The sequence below is a fragment of the Hemicordylus capensis genome, chromosome 2 (genome assembly GCF_027244095.1).
Source record: "Hemicordylus capensis ecotype Gifberg chromosome 2, rHemCap1.1.pri, whole genome shotgun sequence".
In the NCBI taxonomy this organism is placed as follows: domain Eukaryota; kingdom Metazoa; phylum Chordata; class Lepidosauria; order Squamata; family Cordylidae; genus Hemicordylus; species Hemicordylus capensis.
Window position 1 is genome coordinate 394,546,720 of NC_069658.1, and position 20,715 is coordinate 394,567,434.

General features: G+C 45.0%; 1 protein-coding gene and 1 non-coding gene across 3 annotated transcripts in view; one reads left to right on the forward strand and one right to left on the reverse strand.

Annotated features, from left to right (window-relative positions):
• LOC128345352 (uncharacterized) overlaps positions 1 to 4,583 on the reverse strand; it is a 22,703-nt gene extending 18,120 nt beyond the window's left edge. For both annotated transcript variants that reach the window (XR_008316395.1, XR_008316393.1), the window contains exon 1: positions 4,358 to 4,583. This is a non-coding gene — a transcript (uncharacterized LOC128345352). The remainder of the gene's footprint in view (positions 1 to 4,357) is intronic.
• Positions 3,780 to 19,553, forward strand: SUMO2 (small ubiquitin like modifier 2). The gene is made up of 4 exons (XM_053297212.1): positions 3,780 to 4,065; positions 6,122 to 6,253; positions 14,773 to 14,844; positions 18,934 to 19,553. The coding sequence occupies exons 1-4, from the start codon at positions 4,045 to 4,047 to the stop codon at positions 18,994 to 18,996; spliced, it is 288 nt and encodes a 95-aa protein (XP_053153187.1). The 5' UTR covers positions 3,780 to 4,044; the 3' UTR covers positions 18,997 to 19,553.
• The last annotated feature ends 1,162 nt before the right edge of the window (positions 19,554 to 20,715 follow it).

Below are 20,715 nucleotides of genomic sequence, written 5' to 3' on the forward strand. Positions count from 1 at the left end.
GCCCATGACTTCTGTGCATTCAGCAGAAGGTGGCAATGGTCTCTGTGTGCATACACATGTCAAGCCTGCCCACATCTAATGCTAAAAATGTGGAAGTGTCTGGGGCAATGCCAGCAGCTGCATCTATTCCCATGGCATACCTTTGATTGTAGTTATGACAGTGTGTGAGAAAAGGTTGATTACGATATTGAAACTGTCCAATTTGGCTGATATTGTATCCATTAAGTTACTAATAGATTCAATGAAACAATGCATTTTTAGCGAGCTTCGCCCAAGCTTCTCGCCCACCTGCCCCAAGCACCATTCCCCACGGTCTTCCACATTTCATGAATTCCCATGATGTGTGGAGTGTGCTGCATGCCAGATTCTCTCCTCTCCCAATTCCCATGCTGATTCCCTCCCCACCACCCTTCTCTACCCTCTTCAGTGGCAGCAGTGGCAGCAGCCACTTCTGCCACATTCCTGCTCCTCTTCTTGCTTTGCCTTTTGAAAAGAGAGAGGGTGGGAATGGAGTGACAGGAAATTCCAGCCACCTATTCCTGTCCCCTGCCTATGTGTGAGGAACAGCAGGAGGTTGGTGCTACTGCCAGCTCTTATTGCCTCCCACTTTGCCATTGCTACATCCTGCTCCTCTTCCCACTCTGAGGCAGAAGATGGAAGTGGAGTAACAGGAATGCCCTGCCCCTGTGCCTTTTGAAAAGGCAGGGTGGAAGCAGGAGCAGAGTGGTGGCCAAGCAGGGGTGTCCTTAGAGCGCCTTGGTGGGGAGCGGGGCCTGGGACAAATCAGCCAGTGTGGGGGCCCCTTGTGGTTAATGTTAATGGCACTTCAACAAGAGCAGGGCCCAGACGGTCACTCAGCTTGCCCTGCCCTAAGGACTGCCCTGCAGCCAAGCAGAGGCAGAGCAGGGTTGCAGAGTAGCAGAAGTGGCTAATTCAACTGCATCAATCCACCACCTGAGGCAACTGCCTCACCACACCTCAGTGGGCTGGCCCTAATTTTTAGAATTGAGAAGTTTTCAATGGAAAAGAATATAGCAGTCTCACATCACAGGCTAGACTCCCTGCTTCTTTAAGACAAACAGGCCTGGACTTTGGCAAATCTCGGGTTAATTGTCTCAGCTATGGGGAGGAGATTGTATGTTAGTGCCTGACACTTAGCAGGCACTGTTAAGCCACTCTTTGTTGACTATGCAGATCAGAATGGGACATAAAGAAAGGAGTAGTCTCAGAAGCTTATTTTCAGATAGGGTAGCTTCACATTTTACCCTGAACCAGCACATTGGCTGAGCCACTGGAGCACCAGGTGCATTAGCCCTAATTCTGGTGTGGGGAAGGATATGCCAGCATTGGACGTGACCTGTAAATCCACCAGTGTCTGCATAGGCTACCCTACTTTCGGTTTGGAAACCCGACATCTGTCCCTCACTTCAAATCTAAGTTACAGATGTCAGGTGCCCTGCTGCATGTAAGGTAGAATATGCTGACCTTGGTGGGTTTGCACATCACACCCAACGTTGGCAATTGGAGGAAAATATCTGCCAATGCATTAATTATAACTGAAGATAATATTTTGGAGAATTATTCTTTCAATTATATTAAATGTATTGGCAAATATTCTCTTCCAAGTCCAACTCTGGAAGTAGAGGTTGTGCATGGTGCTCTAGCAGCTTGGCCAAACTGCCAATTCAATGTTATATGTGAAATTATCCATACTGTTTTCTGTAATTAATATAGCCCATATGCCAATGCTTAATTTTAGCAGGAGACTTTAGAAACATTAAATAAAATGAGATGAAATACTTTTATCAGAAGTCTAGCTGTCAACACATGTACAGCAATCCCATTATTGGTTTATTTGAACATTCTGTTTACTTAGAGCAGGGATTCTCAACGTGTGGGTCCCCAGATGTAATTGGACTTCAACTCCCATAATTCCCAACCAAAGACCACTGGGGCTGAGGATTATGGGAGTTGAAGTCCAATAACATCTGGGGACCCACACGTTGAGAAACCCTGACTTAAGAGGGAATATGTCACATATCAACCTGTCTACCAAGGAACTCCTTCACATCTGCCATGGAACTGAAACTATTGCAGATAAATATTGCTCATGTTCTAGGGTACACATATAATTCATTGGTGGCTAGGCCTGCTGGGTGTCATTACTGCCTCAAGTGAACTGAGACTGCAGTTTTGAATACATCCATTACTCAACTACACAATGCAAGGGAAATTCAGTAGCAATGGATAAGCTATCTTTTAGGAAAACATCTGTTATTATTGATCTCATCAATTTATCCTTAATAAACTTCTGAGGAGCTGTAAGTTACTCTGAAACACAGTTTGAAAACTACAGCATATCCCCTAGATGAGATGTAGGAAGTGGGATGAAAGACTCAGAATTACTAATTATCTGTATCTCTGTACATGCCATCACTGTACATGATAATTTACAAAGAATTAGTTTCTGTCCTGAGAGGCTCACAATCTAAAACTGACCCAAGGAATAAAACAGAAAAAGGGGAGGGAGACATAGGCAGGGATAAGCTGGGGAAGGATATACGTATGTACTATTTTCATGAACGCATACTTAAGATTCACTTGTATAAGAGTATGGGGACTAGGGAGCTGGGACAAAGCCTTCATGGAAAAGGAGTCATTCCTTTCATCTTTCTCATTGATATTAAACAATGATAAAACTAGCTCACAACACCACAGTTATTTTCTGATGTTAGAGCCACCTAATGGAGCAGCAGGGAAATGATTTGATTATCAAGCCAGAGGTTGCCGGTTCAAATACCTGCTGGTATGTTTCCCAGACTATGGGAAACACCTCTATCTGGCAGCAGCGATATAGGAAGATGCTGAAAGGCATTATCTCACACTTTGTAGGTGGAAGCAATGGTAAACCCCTCCAGTATTCTACCAAAGACAACCACAGGGCTCTGTGGGTGCCAGGAGCTGACAGTGACACCAACTTGAGGGCACAGTTTACCTTTAGAGTAGATACAAAGCCTTCTTTTTTATTTTTGTTAAATTTATATACTGCCTTTCATTAAAAACAATCCCAAGGCGGTTTGCAAAAGTTTAAAAAAACATTAGAACATAAGGGATAGAATCTATTAAAGAATTATTGCATTTCCATTTCCAGACATCCCAGATCAACTTACATTATTCTGGCAACTTAAAATAACCAGTGAATACTAGCTGGAAGATCCTAGTCCTAAGTACAATGATGAAGAAATATTTCACTTTTTAATTAGTAAGTAGATACAGCTGGATATGTGCATAGTGAATGTTTCAGTTATACATCCATTGCAGATTTATAGGGTTAGAGCACAGCAAATAGAATTTGATGAAAAGAGAAAACTTTGCACAATATGAATGGGTAACCACAGCTAGTACCACCAGAGATAGGGGGGAAGCAGGGAGCCAGAGTCAGTGGCATTACATAAGGGCCATAAAAGGAATGAATGCAGAAAAAGGAATTGCAGCCAGCCCATGAGCCAAATGGAGACTAGCAATTAAAAGGCAAAGGAAGAAAGGCTGGATAGGATGCCTATATAAGTTAAACACAAGCGCTAAGTCGTTGGAGAAGGCAAAAGGCAAATTGACCAGGTAGAGAGTTCTGCAAGCTTACAGGCCCGGCGGCCATTTTGAAAAGACAATACCCTCTTCACGAGCAAGAGTAGGGCTCGCTGTGCCCAGCTGGGTGCGCGCACGTTGGGCAGGAGCGCGGACGACGCCCCTGTGCGCGCGCACGCAGTATACTTTCTCCCTCCCTCCCCCATTCTTCTCTGAGTTATGTAACGGCGCTGCGCGCTCTCGCAGGCCGCGGCCCAATGGGGATGCGACTGAGGGGGGAGGGGAAGGCAGTGCGTGCGCGCGCACGTAGGCCTAGGCGCGGCCCCGCGGCAGTGCGTGCGCGCTCATTCGCCCCCTCCCCCAGCCTTTCTGTCTCGGCCGTCGCGGTCGCTTTTTCATCTTTCCGTCCCCCCACTTGCTGTGAGGTGCTTGGCGCGGACCAGACCCCACTGACTCGCCATGGCTGATGAGAAGCCCAAGGTGAGAAAGGGAAGGGTTGCGAACCCGTGTGGGATCGGGATCGGGCGCGGGGAGGGGGAGAGGAGGGAGCGCAGCGCTGGCTCCACCGCGCCGGTTCTTGCGCGCCATTTTCCTCCCCCTCCCCCCTCCGGGTTTCGATCTGGATTCTTCCCTGCGGGAAGGAGGGAAAGGGCTGCCCTGTCGGGAGCAGATGATTCGCTTTTCGCGGTAATGGGGGGCCTTGCCAGGTGGAGGGAGGCCGTCCGGCTTCCGACGGGGTAGCCCCCCCCCCAGCCTTTCTGTAGAAACCAACCGTAGTAGGCGCTAGTCCCTCCTGCGTGGGGCGCTCCTCGCTCCCGACTCCGGGGGTGGGGTGTGGGGGTCAAGAGCGAGGCCTCTTTGTGCTGCGCCTTTCGCGCCCCACACGCTGGTGGTGCCCTCAGGGATCCCGCAGCAGCAGCAACAGTAGGGTAACCCCCTGCTCTCGTCCCCTCCCCCGCGGGCTAACTTGCTGCTGCTGCTGCTGGCCTGGCTCTTCCTTTTCCTGCCTCCCACGCTCCCCCCCCCTCCCAGTGTGACTTTGGAGGCGCCAAAACCGTGGCTGCTGGGAAGAGTCTCCCTTCCTCCCCACCCGCTCTCTCCCTTGGACTCCACAGGATCCTACGCCGTGAAAAGGTCGGGGCTTAAGCCGTTTGGATAGCGCAACAGCTTCAAAGGAGACGAGGGTTTATGTGATGTTTTGTGTGATGCAGAGGAGATCAGCGCGTGCGCGCGCCTCTGTTTCGGAAGCTTTGGAGAGCCTTGTAGGGTGGTGGGGGGCCACGTGGGTTCTCTACTGATGTGGCTGTGGGCTGGGTCATGGGTGGTTTGGTATGGGGCTACAAGGGATAGGGATAGGACATACCTACCTAGAGTTTTGCATGTTATGCATTTAATAGGAATAGTTCAGTGGAGGTGCAGTGTATTCCATAAGGCTCTGTTTGTGTTTGCCTGAAATAAGGGATATTGTTAGTTTTAAATTATGCCCTTTAAACTGGGTTGGCAGACATCTTTCCTCTGCCCTGTCCATTATCTTTGTAGTTTTCAGTGTGTAAGCAGACTTAGCCAATCTCTTCAGATGCTACATGGCTTGTTGATGATTTGATGTATGCTTGCTTGCAAAGTTACTTTTTGTAGTTCACTGCTCTGGTGTTCTTCATTGCTTCCCCCAACTTTTTCCTTAAAGATAGAAGCTCAAGAGAAACTGACCACTTCTTTGAAAACCTTTTGGACTTTACATATATAGAGGTGGGGGGGGAGTGTAGTATCCTTAATATGCCTTGAGTTAAGTGATTTTTCTTCTTCAGTCCAGTTATCTGTGTGTTCAGGTCATGTTAATGGAACAGAATAAAATGAGTGTAAAATTGATGTGCTAAGGGGATTTTTGTTGGTATATATACAATGGAAGAACATAGTTACATTATTCCTGTTCTGATGTGTGCAGCTCAAACTGCCTACTTGTGAGTAAGTACTTCAATACTGGTTTAATTAAATACATTAGAACAATAATTTAATGTTTGGCTTAGTTCACATAAAGCAAGAGAAGCCTTGGTAATTAGTGTGTTTAAAGCTAAAGCTCCAAAAATAGCTGTAACTATCCTGAGGAGGATAAAATTAACATGTGTATGTTGCAGCTGCATTCTGCTGCCTTTGCCTTTCAAGTTGTGTTTCTCTATGTTAAAAAAAAAGTTCTTATACTAGTCAGTTCCTTTGATTCACTTAATGAGGTTTCTTGGTTTCAGTGTCGCCATTTACTTGTGAATTCTGTATGGTAGGGAAATGGAATTATCTATTTTCAGTTCAAAACATGAAGCATGAAAGGTTTTGCATTGGCTTAATTGATCTGTATGCTATGGCCTATTGTTGTTTGTTAGCAGCCCTCTAGAACTTTACTTCTGAGCTCCTGATATTTGAGGTTGGGAGCTGTGGTGCTATGCCTTCAGGATCAGAGGATTTTATATGCAAGATTAATTTGAGGATGTATTCCTAGGTGGAATAACTTGGCTTTAATACCATGCTGCTTTTTCTCCCCTTACAGGAAGGAGTGAAGACTGAAAATAATGACCACATTAATCTGAAGGTTGCAGGGCAAGATGGATCTGTGGTGCAGTTTAAAATTAAAAGGCATACACCACTTAGCAAACTAATGAAAGCCTATTGCGAACGACAGGTGAGATGGCTGTATGAATGCTGAGGGAAACGTTTAGAGGCACCTTCATGCTACTGTTAGAATATTAAAGCATTACATACAAACTTGTAAATTGCATATACATATACAATGTACAAAGATATATTTAACAAAAGAGCATCCAATTTTAGTCTTAAGAACATAAGAACAGTCTTGCTGGATCAAACCCAAGGCTTACCTAGTCCAGCATCCTGTTCCACACAGTGGCCCACCAGATGCCTCTCAGAAGCCCACAGGCAAGATATAAGAGCATGCCCTCTCTCTTGGTGTTACTCCCCTGCAACTAATATTTAGAGGCATCTTGCCTCTGAGGCTGGAGGCAGGCATTGATAGACCTGTCCTCCGTGAATTTGTCTAAGCCCCTTTTAAAGCCATCCAAAGTAGTGGCCATCACCACCTCCCATGGCAGAGAATTAATTCCATTGATTAATTATGTGCTGTGTGAAAAAGTACTTCCTCTTGTTGGTCCTAAAATTCCTGACCAGTTTCATGGGACGACCCCCTGGTTCTAATGTTTTGAGAGAGTGAGAGACATTTCTCTTTGTACATCCTCTCTACTCAATGCATGATGTTATACAGTTCTATTATTTTATCCTATAGTCGCTCTTTTCCAAACTAAAAATCCCCAGATTCTGTAGCCTTGCTTCATAAGGAATGTGCTCCAGGTTGCTCTCTTCTGCACCTCCTCCAGTTCTACAATGTCCTTCTTAAGATACAGTGACCAGAACTGCATGCAGTACTCCAAATGTGGCTGCACCATCAATTTGTACAATGGCATGATAATATTAGCAGTTTTATTTTCAGTTCCCTAGCATGGATTTGCCTTTTTCACATTTGCCATCCATTGAGTCTATCCTTTCAACAAGCTGTCCACCACAACCCCAAGATCTCTCTCCTGGTCAATCACTGACAGCTCAGACCACATCAATGTATACATAAAGTTGGGGTCTTTTATCCCCATATGCATCACTTTACACTTGCTTACATTGGACTGCATTTGCCATTTTGTTGCCTACTCACCTAGCACCAAAAGGATCTCTCACTCTTTGGAGAGATCCTTTTGGAGCTCCTCACAATCTGTTTTGGATTTCACTGCCCTAAATAGTTTAGTGTCATCTGCAAATTTGGCCACTTCGTTGCTTATGCCAATTTCTAGATCATTTATGAATAAATTAAAGAGCACTGGTCCCAGTACAGATCCCTGAGGGACACCACTTCTTACTCCCCTTCATTGTGAAAACTGTCCATTTATTTATAATTTATGTTATATTATTTATAGTTTACCCCCTATTTCCTGTCCTTCAACCAGTTACCAATCTGCACATGAACCTGTCCCCTTATCCCATGACTGCTAAGTTTACTCAAGAGCCTTTGGTGGGGAACTTTGTCAAAAGCTTTTTGGAAGTCCCAAGTATACAATGTCAACTGGATCACCTTTATTCACATGCCTGTTGACACTCAGAGAACTCCAAAAGGTTAGTGAGGCAAGACCTGCCCTTGCAGAAGCCATACTGGTTCTCCTTCAGCAAGGCCTGTTCTTCTATATGTTTAACAATTTTGTATTTAAGTATGCTTTCCATCCATTTACTTGGCACAGAGGTTAAGCTAACCGGCCTATAGTTTCCCAGATCCCTTTGGATCTCTTTTTGAAAATCAGAGTTGCATTAGCCACTTTCCAGATCTCTGGTACGGAGCCTGATTCTGGAGACAACTACATATTTTTGCTAGGAGATCAGCAGTTTCACATTTGAGTTGCTTCAGAACTCTTGCATCTGGCTTTGATGATTTGTTAATTTTTAGTTTTTCAAGGCAGTTTAGAACATCCTCTGTCATTGGCTCAGTTCTTCATCCTCCAAGCCTGAGAAGCTTGGAGTGGGTATATGGTCAGTATCCTCCATTGTGAAGACAGATGCAAAGAACTCATACAGCTCCTCTTCCATATCCTCTTTAATAATCACCTTCACGCCCTCATCATCTAAGGATCCAGCCACTGCCCTGGAAGCTTTTCTGCTTCCGATATATTTAAATTTTTGTTAATCCCCTTGACATATGCTAATATAGTTAATTCCCTCTAGCTGTATGCTCCTCAAACTCATTTTGAATCCCTTTTTGTCTCCTTGCATTTCTTTTGCTGGAGTATATGTTCCTTTCTGTTCTTTTAATCTGTGCAGGACTTCAATTTTCTGAAGAAAGTCTCCTTTGCTTTTATAGCTTCCCTGACTCTACTTGTTAGCCATGTTGGCATCCTGCTGAACTTGGAGGTACCTTTCCTCCTCCTTGGTTTACATTACATAAAATCAGGCCCAAGGCCTATCTAGTCTAGCATCCCATTTGATAGAGTGGCCCACCAGATGCCTCTGATAACCCCACAGGCAGAGGTGAGGGTATGCTCTCTCGCTGTTGCTCCTCTGCATCTTGCTTCTGAGGCTGGAGGTGGCTTATAAGCCACTAGACTAGTAGTTATTGATAGACTTGGCCTCCATGAATTTGTCTGAGCAAGCCATCCAAGCTAGTGACCATCACCACATTCCATGGTAGAGAATTTCATAGATCGCGGATCTCACCAGATCCCTTTTTGAAAATCAAAGTTGCTACTTTCCATTCCTCTGGTACAGAGCCTGCTTTTAGGGACAAGTTGCATATTTTTGCTAGGAGAGCAGCAATTTCACATTGAGTTCCTTCAGTATTCTTGGGTAGATGTCATCTGGCCCTGGCGATTTGTTAATTTTTAGTTTTTCAAGACCGTTTAGAACAGGGATTCTCAACGTGTGGGTCCCCAAATGTAATTGGACTTCAACTCCCATAATTCCCAACCAAAGGCCACTGGGGCAGGGGATTATGGGAGTTGAAGTCCAATAACATCTGGAGACCCAACATTGAGAACCCCTGGTTTAGAACATCACCTCAAATTGGCCCAGTTCTTCAGCCTCCAAGCCTAAGAAGCTTGGTCTTGTGCTGAAGCTTGAAAGGAGAGCTGGTCTTGTGGTAGCAAGCATGACTCATCTCCTTAGCTAAGCAGGGTCCACCCTGGTTGCATATGAATCGGAGACTTGATGTGTGAGCACTGTAAGATATTCCCCTTAGGGGATGGAGCTGCTCTGGGAAGAGCAGAAGGTTCCAAGTTTTCTCCCTGACATCTCTAAGATAGGGCTGAGAAAGATTCCTGCCTGTAACCTTGGAGAAGCTGCTGCCAGTCTGTGTAGACCAGTGTTTCTCAACCACCGGTCCCTGGACCGCTGCCGGTCCCCGAAGGGTTGAGTGCCGGTCCCTGACTGGGAGTCAAACCCCCCCCCCAACTGAAATCAAGGCACTCACTTCCTCAATTTTGCACATGGCACGGAAGAGGAAGAGTATCACGGAGGCATGGGACCCTTCTTGTGCCTTGCCTCCACTTGCTGCTGAGATCTTCCTACAGCTACCTTATTCCCTATCTTTACAGCTTCAAACTGTATGCGATGCGGGGGCATGGAGGAAAAAGTATGGCAGTGGGCGCCACTTGAAGGGCTGCTGGTTCTTGCATGCTCATTGTTTGCAGCCAAAGATTGGTTGATTGAAACCCAGCTGCCTGTTGTGGTCGAGGCGCCTTGAGAGGGAACGCTGTTTCCCTCTTGCATCAGTGGGGCTTGCTTGTATGTTGTTTTCATTGGCCCCATGTAGCTTTTGAATTTTTCTAATGGCCCAACATCCCCTCTCCATTGAGTAATCACAAGCACCTCCACTGCAGACATACTGGAGACAAATTTGTTCACCCAGGCTTTTAGATTCAGGGGTTCTCAACCTTGGGTACCCAGACATTGGTGGACTTCTACTCCCATAATCCCCAGCCATAATGGCCAAATGCCATTGTTGTTGGGGGTTATGGGAGTTTAACTGAGGGACCCAAGGTTAAGAACCCCTAATATTACATGTTTGCAAAAGATTCCAAATTTAATTATTTCAATGCTTATATTATTTTCATTCTAAACTGCCCAGAGATGCAAGTTTTGGGCAGTATAGAAGTCTGATAGATAGATAGACAGACAGACTTGAAACCCCTTTACTAACTGCTGGTCCGGGAAACTGCGCATGAAGAATGTAGCGGTCCTTGAAACTCTGCACGAAGAATTTAGCGGTCCTTGACTCCAAAAAGTTTGAGAAACACTGGTGTAGACGATACTGAGCTAGATGGACCTATGGTCTGAATCACTATATGGCACCTTCCTATGTTGCTAAGCTCTGTTCTGGAGCAGGTATATATGGTCAGTATCCTCCATATTCCTGCGGTATGTGGTCAGTATCCTACACTTGAAGACAGATGCAAAGAACTCATTCAGCTTCTCAGCAATCTCCTTATCTAGTCTTCTGTAGTCTTTCCTACTATCAAGAAAAATTGGCAGGAACTTGGTAAAACAAAAGTAAGGTACCGTATGCTGCACAGCTCCTTACTATTAACAGATAAATCCACATTCCTCTTTCAGTAAGTCCAGGCTTGTGAATGAGGCAGAACCCATCAGCAGGAAACATGCCTAGGCCTTTTGATGTGGGTTAATAGTTACCTTAGTTTTCCTGGTATTTGTCATTTTAATTGAATTGTTAGCATGTTATATGTGGTCTTGACTCATCCTGGATGCCATCTTCTACTAGTGATATAGCTGTTACAGGAGCTGGGGGCCCCAGCAGTAACTGGAGGTGATTAGAAATGTCATTGGGAGCACTGGCTAGTTGTGGGATAGTTCAAACTCAGCAGTCAGGCTGAGGATGCCTGAAGGCAGGGGATGGTGCCCCTGGTGGCAGATCATAAGAAACCCTTGGGAGGCAGAAAGAGGGAGGAGCAAAGAGGGTGACACAATCCTGGCAGCAGCTAGAGAGGAAGGACTCGCTCTCCAGATGGTGGGGAGACACCTCAGATTTGGACCAGAGCTCCACCTGAAAACACCCAAAGCATGAAAGGAAGGAGGATGGTGGGCTGTGAGGCAGCAGGCCCCCTTCCAGAAAGCTAGGGGATAGAGAGGCACTCTGGTTGGGGCCATGATTGAGATGAGGGTCTTGAAGGAAATCCCCACCCCCACCCTTATTAAAACACAGATGCTGACTAACCAGACATTGGGCCTTTGCCACTTCCTTGGTATTGGATTTTCTGGTTCCTTACAATGTTTACTTGCTCCATTGAGGTGAGGAGGACACCACAGTATATTAAGCTGAAATGGTGACAATGAGATGCTTATAGCTGTGTGCTTGGATGTGAAAACAGGTTGGGACAGTGAAGCAATATGTCAATCTCATGATCAGTGTTTTACCTCTAGTTATAATTAACATTTTGACCTTCGCTCAGTCCAGAAATTCACAGGCAACTGAAGACATTTAAGAACTTACGTGTCTGTAATTTTGTTGAAGAAACACAAACTTAAGAGGGAGGCATTTTAAAATTTTATTGTTTGTTCCTAGTGCATTTTTAATTTGTAAGTCTAATTAGGTCTAGTATTAACTGAGTTTTACCAACCTATTGTTGTGAATGCCCAGAGCAGTATTGCACTGGAGAGATGGGATATAGATATTTTAAAGCAATAACTTAAAGACAAGTTAAAAGTAAGCAGTTAATTTCTACGGGGGGGTGGGAATCTTGATCACTCAAAATGCACCTTTCTAAAATAGGTTTATTTTAGAACTGACACACAATTTTAGCAGTTCTGCAGTGGGATGGATATATGGAATTAAATCATGTCTGATCAGTTTTTTCTGTAATATTGTGTCAAATATCTCATAATTTTCCTTTTTTTCACTTAGTTGTTGAATTAGCCCTAAAAGTCCTGGCCAATTTAGGATTCAGCAAAAGGAGTAGTCAACACAATAATTTGTGTATGGACTTGCTGAGTTAAGGGCCCCTTTTGGAAATGGATCATTTTGAGCAGGTGCATACTTCCACGTTAGGCTGTTAGAGCCCTATGTCTGTCACTTACTGGATGGAAGTCCAAGGTGTCATGAGACTACTGTCACTAAAATTTGAAGCATCTGGCTATTTTAGGGCCGTGTACATGTCAAGCTAATAGTATGTCTTGAAAGTTAGCCCTCTTTTCTGCTATTAACCTGGACAGGATATATAACAGGTATAAAATGTGGTATTGCTGGCCAGTTGTGAGCCTGGGGCTAGGCTTCACCCTACGAGTTGTTCCAAAGTGCACAACTATTTCCAATCATCTTAACTGTCTATCCATGGTAGCAGGATGTGTCCTTGACTCAGGTTGAGTATCAGGCATAATTTGAGGATGAAAGAAACTGCTAGTGATTCTGGAGCTAGTGTCTTCAACCAGTACTTGTGTAGAATGAGAGTTTCTCCTTCACAGGGAAGTAGAAACTTGGCAGTCATATAACACACTCCTAAGGGCCTACAGTATAGTATAAGGTAAGCCAATAAAAGATGGGATAGAAGTGTACTGTTTCACCAGAGCAGGGCTGCGCAACTTTGGCCCTCCTGTGGATGTTGAACTATAACACACATCATCCCTAATGATTGTAGATGGCTGTGGTGGTAGTTGTAGTCTAAAAACTGCTGGAGGAATGAAGTTGTGCAGCCTTACAAAAGAGCAAGGAATAAAGTTAGGAAAATCAAGTTTAACTTAGGAAAACCAAACTGTGAGGATCAGGCAAGAGCATTATAATTCATTGGACCAGGCAGGAGTCCACAGATGTGTTTGCCATGGCAAGCATGACTGGCTCCAGAGCCTTAGAAGCACAGTGTGACTGTAGGGTTGATTCCCTGGCCCTCCCTAGCTTCAAGTCTAGGAGGACAGCTGGGGTCAGTTTGTGTGTTGCTGGGCTTTGTCCCAAGTGCCTCAAGCCCTGTGTGTCACAGGTTAGCCCTGATCCTCCTGAATGTGGAAAGGGATAGCGACTTGTCTCTGACATACATGGTTCTTTGTAGGTGCTCCAAGTCCTTGTAAAATTCAGTTGGATGTTGGAGCCAAGATTATTCTTATTTCATTAGGGGATGCACAGGATCCTGGTAACCACAAATTTTGACTATGAATGCCAGCTAAAATTGGGAAGGTAAAAATATATATCACAAATTGCTAGTTAATCTTACATGTATGGTGATCAGTTGGACATCGAGCATGTAATTAACACTTGACTGAGCTTCAGCCAGAGCATATTCTAGTGCTGGGAGCAACATTAAGTGGGCTAAAGAACAGTACTGAAGTCAGGGGTTTCTGCTTGTAGTCAGATGTGGGATGGGGGGAAATTTCCCATGCTTGTGTTTTTCACTTGCATAATAGATTTCCTCAAAGTTTTACTATGCAAATTTTACAGATTTCCTAAATATATTGTCATCTGATTTGGCGTGTTGTTTGACCCATGTGCTAAGAAGTAAGAAAAGTTCACTATATTAATTTGCTACACTGTATCTCAGTGTTTTTCTAGTAGTTGAACTGAAATGTTTGGTGGGGGAATTGATAAAGACACTTAATGTGGTTTAAATGTTGTACTGAAACAACTCAAAGCATTATGTGGCAAGAAATTTAGACATTGAAAGTTTTTTCCCCACAGGAAAAAAATGGAAAACTATGGAATATTAGTGACCAGAATGAAACCCACTCATTTATTTGTGGCATGAGCCAAGAGAATCAAATAAAGCAAATGCACTGAAGTGGGAAGCAGAAAGTTAGTCTAATATAATATACTTAGTCTTGAAACACCTTACTCAAAAATACTTCTGTTTTAAGCAGGATCCTTCATGAATAAGGTTTCATTATTATCAAAATAGCTGTTTGAACTGCAGCTCAATAAAAGCTCTTCTGTTTTGGACAGCTTGCAGTGTGGTGACTGTTTCTAGTAAGTAGGTTGCTATTCTTTGGAGGCTTTCCATCCCACATTCCCCCCCCCCCCAAGGTTTACTCCAGTTGTTGAAGTCTTCTCTCAAATAACTGCCTCTGGTCAGGAAGATGTTTATGATTCTCTTTCATTTTCTAGATGCTACCAGTAGGGGCACTATTGAATGCTTTATTTATGCTAGATAAACTTTAATTCACCACTTGATTGTTCGTCTGACTCCTGCTAACTAGGTGAAGACTTTTAAGTGAGAGCTTTCTCCTATTTTGTAAGGGGAGAACTGTCCCTCATCAACCCAGCGACAGCGTGGAGTTCTTCCCTGTGGCTGTGGCTGGTGTCTTCCTAGTGCTTATTTTTGGGTAAGGAACCAGCTTCATTCCTCTTGTTATGTAAACCACTTCTGATTGTTTTTGTAGAAAAGTGGTATATAAATATTCTAAATTTATTAATAGATTAAGAATATTTATATACTACGTTTCAGCAAAAACATCTCAAAGCAGTTTTGCTTACGAAAAAAGAATTATGGTTCCCTGTCCCAAAAGGGCTCACAATCTTTAAAGGAAATATTTTCTTCTAAATGAAAAACATTGACTCTAAACTGTATACAAGGTTAGGAAAGTAAGTAGTGTGGCTTGTGATGACTATTCTGCTTAACTGAACTGTATTTTAGTCTTCTAATTTTTATCTCCTTTCTGTAGGGTTTGTCAATGAGGCAAATCAGATTCCGGTTCGATGGTCAGCCAATCAATGAAACAGACACACCTGCACAGGTAAAAAAAAATGCTACTTGGAGTGAAAAAATAAAAATTAGGCATCAAATATCAACCAAGGAATGGCTTAATAGGCTTTACCCATTGTTATGTCACCTTGGTAGCTAGCTCATGCTGAATTAGAATGAAGTTTGCAACACAGCTGGATGTAGAATACTTATTCTCACACAGTGTAGGAGGTCATTGGTAACAATGAGTTATAATCCTCTACTTCAGCCCTGCTCAGCTTTGCCCCCCAGCTTCTCCCATAATCCCCAGGCACAGAGGGCAATAGCCAGGGATTATGGGAGTTGTAAACCAACATCTGCAGGAGGGCCGAAGTTGAGCAGCCCTGCTCTACTTGCTCCTAGTGGACAGGTTAGATTCAGGTAGAAGGATTGGGTAACAGGAAGTCTGGCCTCCCTCCCAACGAGCACTGGGAGAAGGATCCCTAGTTTCATTCCTGTCTTGCTTCTGATGAGACGCATGAATTGGAGCTCCTGCTCCCATTCCATCCAGCCTCAAGTTTTTTCCTCCACTTGTCACATCTTTACATGCATGCACTCTCTTGGAATGTGGATCTTCAGTTTCCCAGTCCTTTCCCAGCATTCATTGAGGGATGTGATGAAGTTTCAATTCTGATAGTACTAGAATTTTTTGTAATAATTTTTGATTATACTTAGTTTGCAAAAACTGACTCTTGAGTAATTAACCTGTTGATGGTTCTGTTCTGTAACAGGCACCTTGTTTTCTAGTGTAGTTTGTCAGTATTCTGGAAGAGAGCTGTTGAATTCTGTTCAGTTTTTATTTACATAACTAGTATTTGTAAGCCCGTTTTAATAACGGGCTCTAGTGGGGGGGGTGTGCTGCTCTCGGCCTCACCTTCTCCTTTCTGCCTTTCCGGGGCCGCCGCCGCTGTTTCTCCTCTCCGGGAGAAAGCCCATAGCCCCGTCGCCGGCTTTCCCTGCACTCCTGCTGGGCAGGCTGCGAGTGGGAAGGCGGCTCGCCCTGGGGACTCGACTTCGGCGGGCTCCATTGGACGCGCGCCACGGAGGGCCCCGCCGGTGGTGCCCGCGCTGGTGACTCGCCGTGCCGGCCTGGGACGCCGCCGGCCATCGGCTCGCATCGGCGCTGCTGAGCCCGGCCGGCCATGGGGTCGCCCGCCAACCAGCCCCCGCCGCACGCGGTGGACCTTTTTCAGGACACTTGGGTGCGCTACCTGGGTGAGTTGGCGGAGCGCGGCACGCTGGCGACAGAGTAGGCTCACTGGGAGCCAGGGGGCTTCCTGCAGAGTAGGCACATGGAGGCTTATCGCCCGGGAATCCCCCTTGACTCGCAAGTCAGTGTCCTGCTTCTGCTGGGCTCTGGGAATCCTCCTTGTGAGTACGCGCGCACACACGGGCACCTGCGCCTCTGCCCTCCCCGTGGCCGTTTTTGATACCCGCGGCTGGCCTGGAGCTGCCACCTCTGCCTCCTTGCAGCCGCCTCTGCCCTCCCGGCCAACATGGCCGCCTGGTGTCAGCGGTCCTGTCTCCCTTGGGCTGTTCTGGGCCTGCGCTTTGTGCTAACATTTCAAAGCCACGGACACTCACTTAGGGTTTTATTATAGAGGATTAGCACAGTTAAAGCAGACAGATTATGTAAGTGTTGAAGCTGTAAATACCTCTGAATTTCCTGCAGTTCAGAATGCATGCTTTTATAACTTGGTTAGAAAAAGAAGCATTCTGCTAGTGCTGTAGTAATGCTATAATTATCTGAAGAATGTTATTAATGCTGATTAAAGTTTCAGCTACAACATGCATATTAGATGCTATCTCATATGAAATTAAGCTTCTCCAGCATTTTGAGGAGGGGGAAAGAGAATATGTCCTTATGTCTGAATTTGATGCAACAAAAGGCTTAACCCACTTATAAAAGTACAAGTGAATTTTGGCCCGTTGAATAACGGGCGCTAGTAACGGCGCTCCTGGCCCCCCGCCGCCATTCCCCCTCCCTCCGCCGTTCCCCCCCTACCTTTAAGGGCCAAATCGGCCCAGGCACTTGCCCCCGCCAGGCCGGGGAGACGGAGACCGGGGGCGGAGCGGAGGCCATGTAACCTTAAAAAAAAATTTACTCCCGCCGCCCGCCCACCCTCCCTCCCAGCTGCCGAGTCCCCCTTACCCTGGCCGACTGCTGTCGGCCGAAGACAGCCCTTAATTTAAGAGGTAGAGAGGAGCTCGCAAGCAGAGCTCCTCTCTGTGCAAAGCCTCTTGCCGAACTGCCGCTTTGGGCGCAAGCGCCCAAAGCGGCAGTTCGGCGAGAGGCTATGCACAGAGAGGAGCTCTGCTTGCGAGCTCCTCTCTGCCTCTTAAATTAAGGGCTGTCTTCGGCCGACAGCAGTCGGCCAGGGTAAGGGGGACTCGGCAGCTGGGAGGGAGGGTGGGTGGTCGGCGGCGGCGGCCGCGGGAGTAATTTTTTTTTTTAAGGTTACATGGCCTCCGCTCCGCCCCCAGCCTCCATCTATTTTTGCCGCTGCGGCGGCTCTGCCGCCGCCTCGGTCACTTTCCCGCCGCCTCCTCTCCGGCTTCTTTGGGGCGGCCGCTTCTGGCCGCCCTAGATGGCTGCCGGGTGCCGGCGAGCGTGTCTCCCTTGCCCCTGTTCTGCACCTGCGCTTCGCGCAGGCGCAGAACAGGGCAGGGAGGCACGGACACACGCTTGGTGTCCGTCCACGGACGGACACCAAGCGTTTTATTAGAGAGGATATACTAATTTGTTTCTATAGGAATAAAATCATACTGATTTGATTTTGATTCATTCTGATGCTTGAGTTCTGCATCTTATTGTTGTACTACTCATATTTGCCACATCTTTGTGTCTTAACCAGTGGAGGGATTTCTTCAAAATATTCTCAAAAAGAGCCCATTTATGACACTTCAGCACAAAAGATTTTTAGAGGTACTGATTTTAGTCAATATTAGAAGGCAGTGCTGCTTTTTGGTGTTCTTTTTTAGCCTGCCCCTTCTTCTTGTATAACTCTTCTGTCCCACCCCAAAAATAGTACTTACAGGGCAGATTGGTATTCTCCATGAGCTAGAAAGTAAATGTCCGTGTTCTTAATTGGTAGGTCGAATAATAAATACACCATAACTGAGCTACTGACTCTAAGCCAGTTGCAGAAATCAGGTAGTTACTAGGCCTAATATAAGAGGGTCATACCTTCAGTTTAATCAATTAAATGTTTGCATTAAATTCAGATTTCATTTTTAACCAGGTTATTTTTCTAAAAAGAAATTTATTGTAGCTGCAACTTCTAAAATCTTAAACTTTTAAAAGTCCAGTTATTTGCCCTGGTTTTGGTAGCTTGTGCATCACAAATTAGAACCGACTTGAGTTCATACCATGGTTCCAGTTGTCTTGAAATCCAATCTCTGACTATGTAGTTGTAAGTATCTGTATCTAAATTGTTTTGTTCAGTAGATGCAAAGACTCCTTAAGACTTGATATGGATTTTCACGAGAGAGGATGCCTACATATTATGGCTTGTATTATAGTCCTGTGGCACCTGGTATGAAACATTGAGGCTGTTTTCATGCACAGCCTAACTCAGGCTAGGGAAGCCCGGCCTGGGTTAGACTGTGTGTAAGAACTGCTGGGATTGGGCCCAGTCCCAGTGTGGCAGTGCCATCTAGCCCAGCTTTTAAACCTGGCTCTTAGTTGGGGTTAAGGGAGTGAGTGTACCCTTAACCAAGGCTGTGTGTCTCCTTGGGCTGTATTCTTGGCTCTCTGGTGCTCAATCATCGGGGAACACAGTCTGCACTCCCAGTGCACTTATTGATTATCTTTGGGAAGGTTGGGTTTGCACAACATTCCACTTCAATTCAATTACATTTGAATTTCTTAATTTTGAAAGTCATTCTACTTCTTCAGTTATGACTTTGAGTTGACCCTGTTAATTGTATAGCAGAAACTGGGATATCAGGTCTACATTGCTCGAGCATAATGTTGTAGCCACAGAGGGCTCTTTAGGCTCTCCTTGGTCGGAACTTGTGTGTCTAATGAAAATACAATCCAAGCACATTTGGTATTAATCAGTTTTGGGTTGAATTGTCTTGTTTCTCTTTTCCAATACAGTTGGAAATGGAGGATGAAGATACAATTGACGTGTTCCAGCAACAAACAGGAGGAGCCTACTAAAAGAGAGAACCAAAATTCCTTTCCCACAGACAACACATTCACAATTAGAAAAATGAGACTTGGTTCAGCCACATCCTGACTACTGCAGTATAGCTTTCTCTCTTCTTTGATTTCTTTTCCTATTCCTTCTATTGTACATAAGGTAACTGGTGTATGTGCACAGACATGCATATTTTTTTTAACTAAATGGCCAATGGTATGTTTTGATCAACATCACATGGAGATAGGGTGGTAAAAACAAACTGGTCTGTGAAAATACCCTGTTTCTCCATTAGTGGCATGCTCCTTTAACTTTTATCTTTATATTCCAGTAAGTTATTTTGCTCTCATTGTTGAAAAAACAAAAACCTTGCATACCTTATTTGATTGGATTTCAATGTTTTTCTTTTATCGTTGTACAACCAAGGACAATTTTATAACTTTTTTGTACGTAGCTGTTACATGTAGAGCAATCTGTCTTTAAGTAGGGGTAAATTACTCTAAAAAAAATGATCTTGGATAGTTTTCCCTTCAAGTAAAGCGTCTTGTTGTTTAAATAAACTTCTTGTTTAAAATAAGCAACTTTATTTTTCTTGTGTTGTGGTAACATTTGGCTCAGGACCATTTGACTGCTGTGGTAAATGTAACATCCACTATCTGCTTGCTGTTTCATGAGATTGCATGCCCAGTCATGCTTCTCTCAACTGTCTAGACAAGAGGAGGAGATTTTCAGAGACAGGGAGGCTGACAACTCTGTTTTTGAGAATAGCTGTTCTTGCACTGGAGACCTTGGTAAGAAACACCAGGGTGTCTAACGTAAATGGTCAAACTGAAGCATTTGGTTTACTTGTACAAATATTTGAATTAAAAATTTGATGCACCTCTATGTTGGTGTGTAATTGGGCAGTTATTTTGAAAAGTGAAGAGTCTAATTAGATACGATGCAGGAGCTCCATTCATGCTGTCCAGTGTCTTTTTTACTAACCCCATATAGCTGCTTTGATTATTGAGGGGCATTAACCCTCTTAGCACATACTTTCCCTGATTTGAGTTGCCCTCTTTTTCTCACCCCTCCACCAACTTACATTTAGCTCTGCAAGGGAAAACTTGTAGGTCCATGGTTCTAATAGCTGTTGTGGGGCAAATTAGATTAAAGGTAAGGTTGGGCTGTTGAGTCGGTGTCGATTCCTGGCGACCACAGAGCCCTCCAGACCTCACCACTACTGCCTCTTCCCTTTTGCTTTCCATGGAGTGGCATTTAACTAAGGGCAGTTTTTCCTGGATCGGGTGAAGCGGATGAACGTTGTATATTATCTTCCAACAGCAGTTCTGCGTTGTCCACCTGAGTGTGGGCCTGTTACTATGTAATGCAGGGGTCCCAAACAACTTAAAGGGGGGTCCCAGACAAGTCAGGAGGCATCTGTCAGGAGGGCAGCAACCTTACCGGACATGTCCAAAGTGTGGAGATGGTGGGGATGATGAGGCAGACAGAGACAGAAACCAACAAACACCTGGATCCTCAGATGCTCACACAGCCAAGGGTGTGCTCAGCAGTGGCATTTTTTGGCTGACAGGCCAGGGGAGTTTTTTTTTCCAGGAGACACTTGCTGGGGCTCATCTTGCTAGTGGTCAAAGAAGTACCATTGCTGTGCCTGTCCTTGACTTTATGAGCAGCAGAGGATCCAGGTGGCATTCAGCTCCTGCCCCTCATCCGCTTCCCCATGCCTCAGATAAGCTGGA

Excerpts from the sequence above, each read along its gene's own strand:
- SUMO2 (XM_053297212.1), top strand. The coding sequence starts at position 4,045 with ATGGCTGATGAGAAGCCCAAG. Across the intron at positions 4,066-6,121 it reads TGGCTGATGAGAAGCCCAAG|GAAGGAGTGAAGACTGAAAA; the intron begins GTGAGAAAGGGA and ends CTCCCCTTACAG. Across the intron at positions 6,254-14,772 it reads AAGCCTATTGCGAACGACAG|GGTTTGTCAATGAGGCAAAT; the intron begins GTGAGATGGCTG and ends TCCTTTCTGTAG.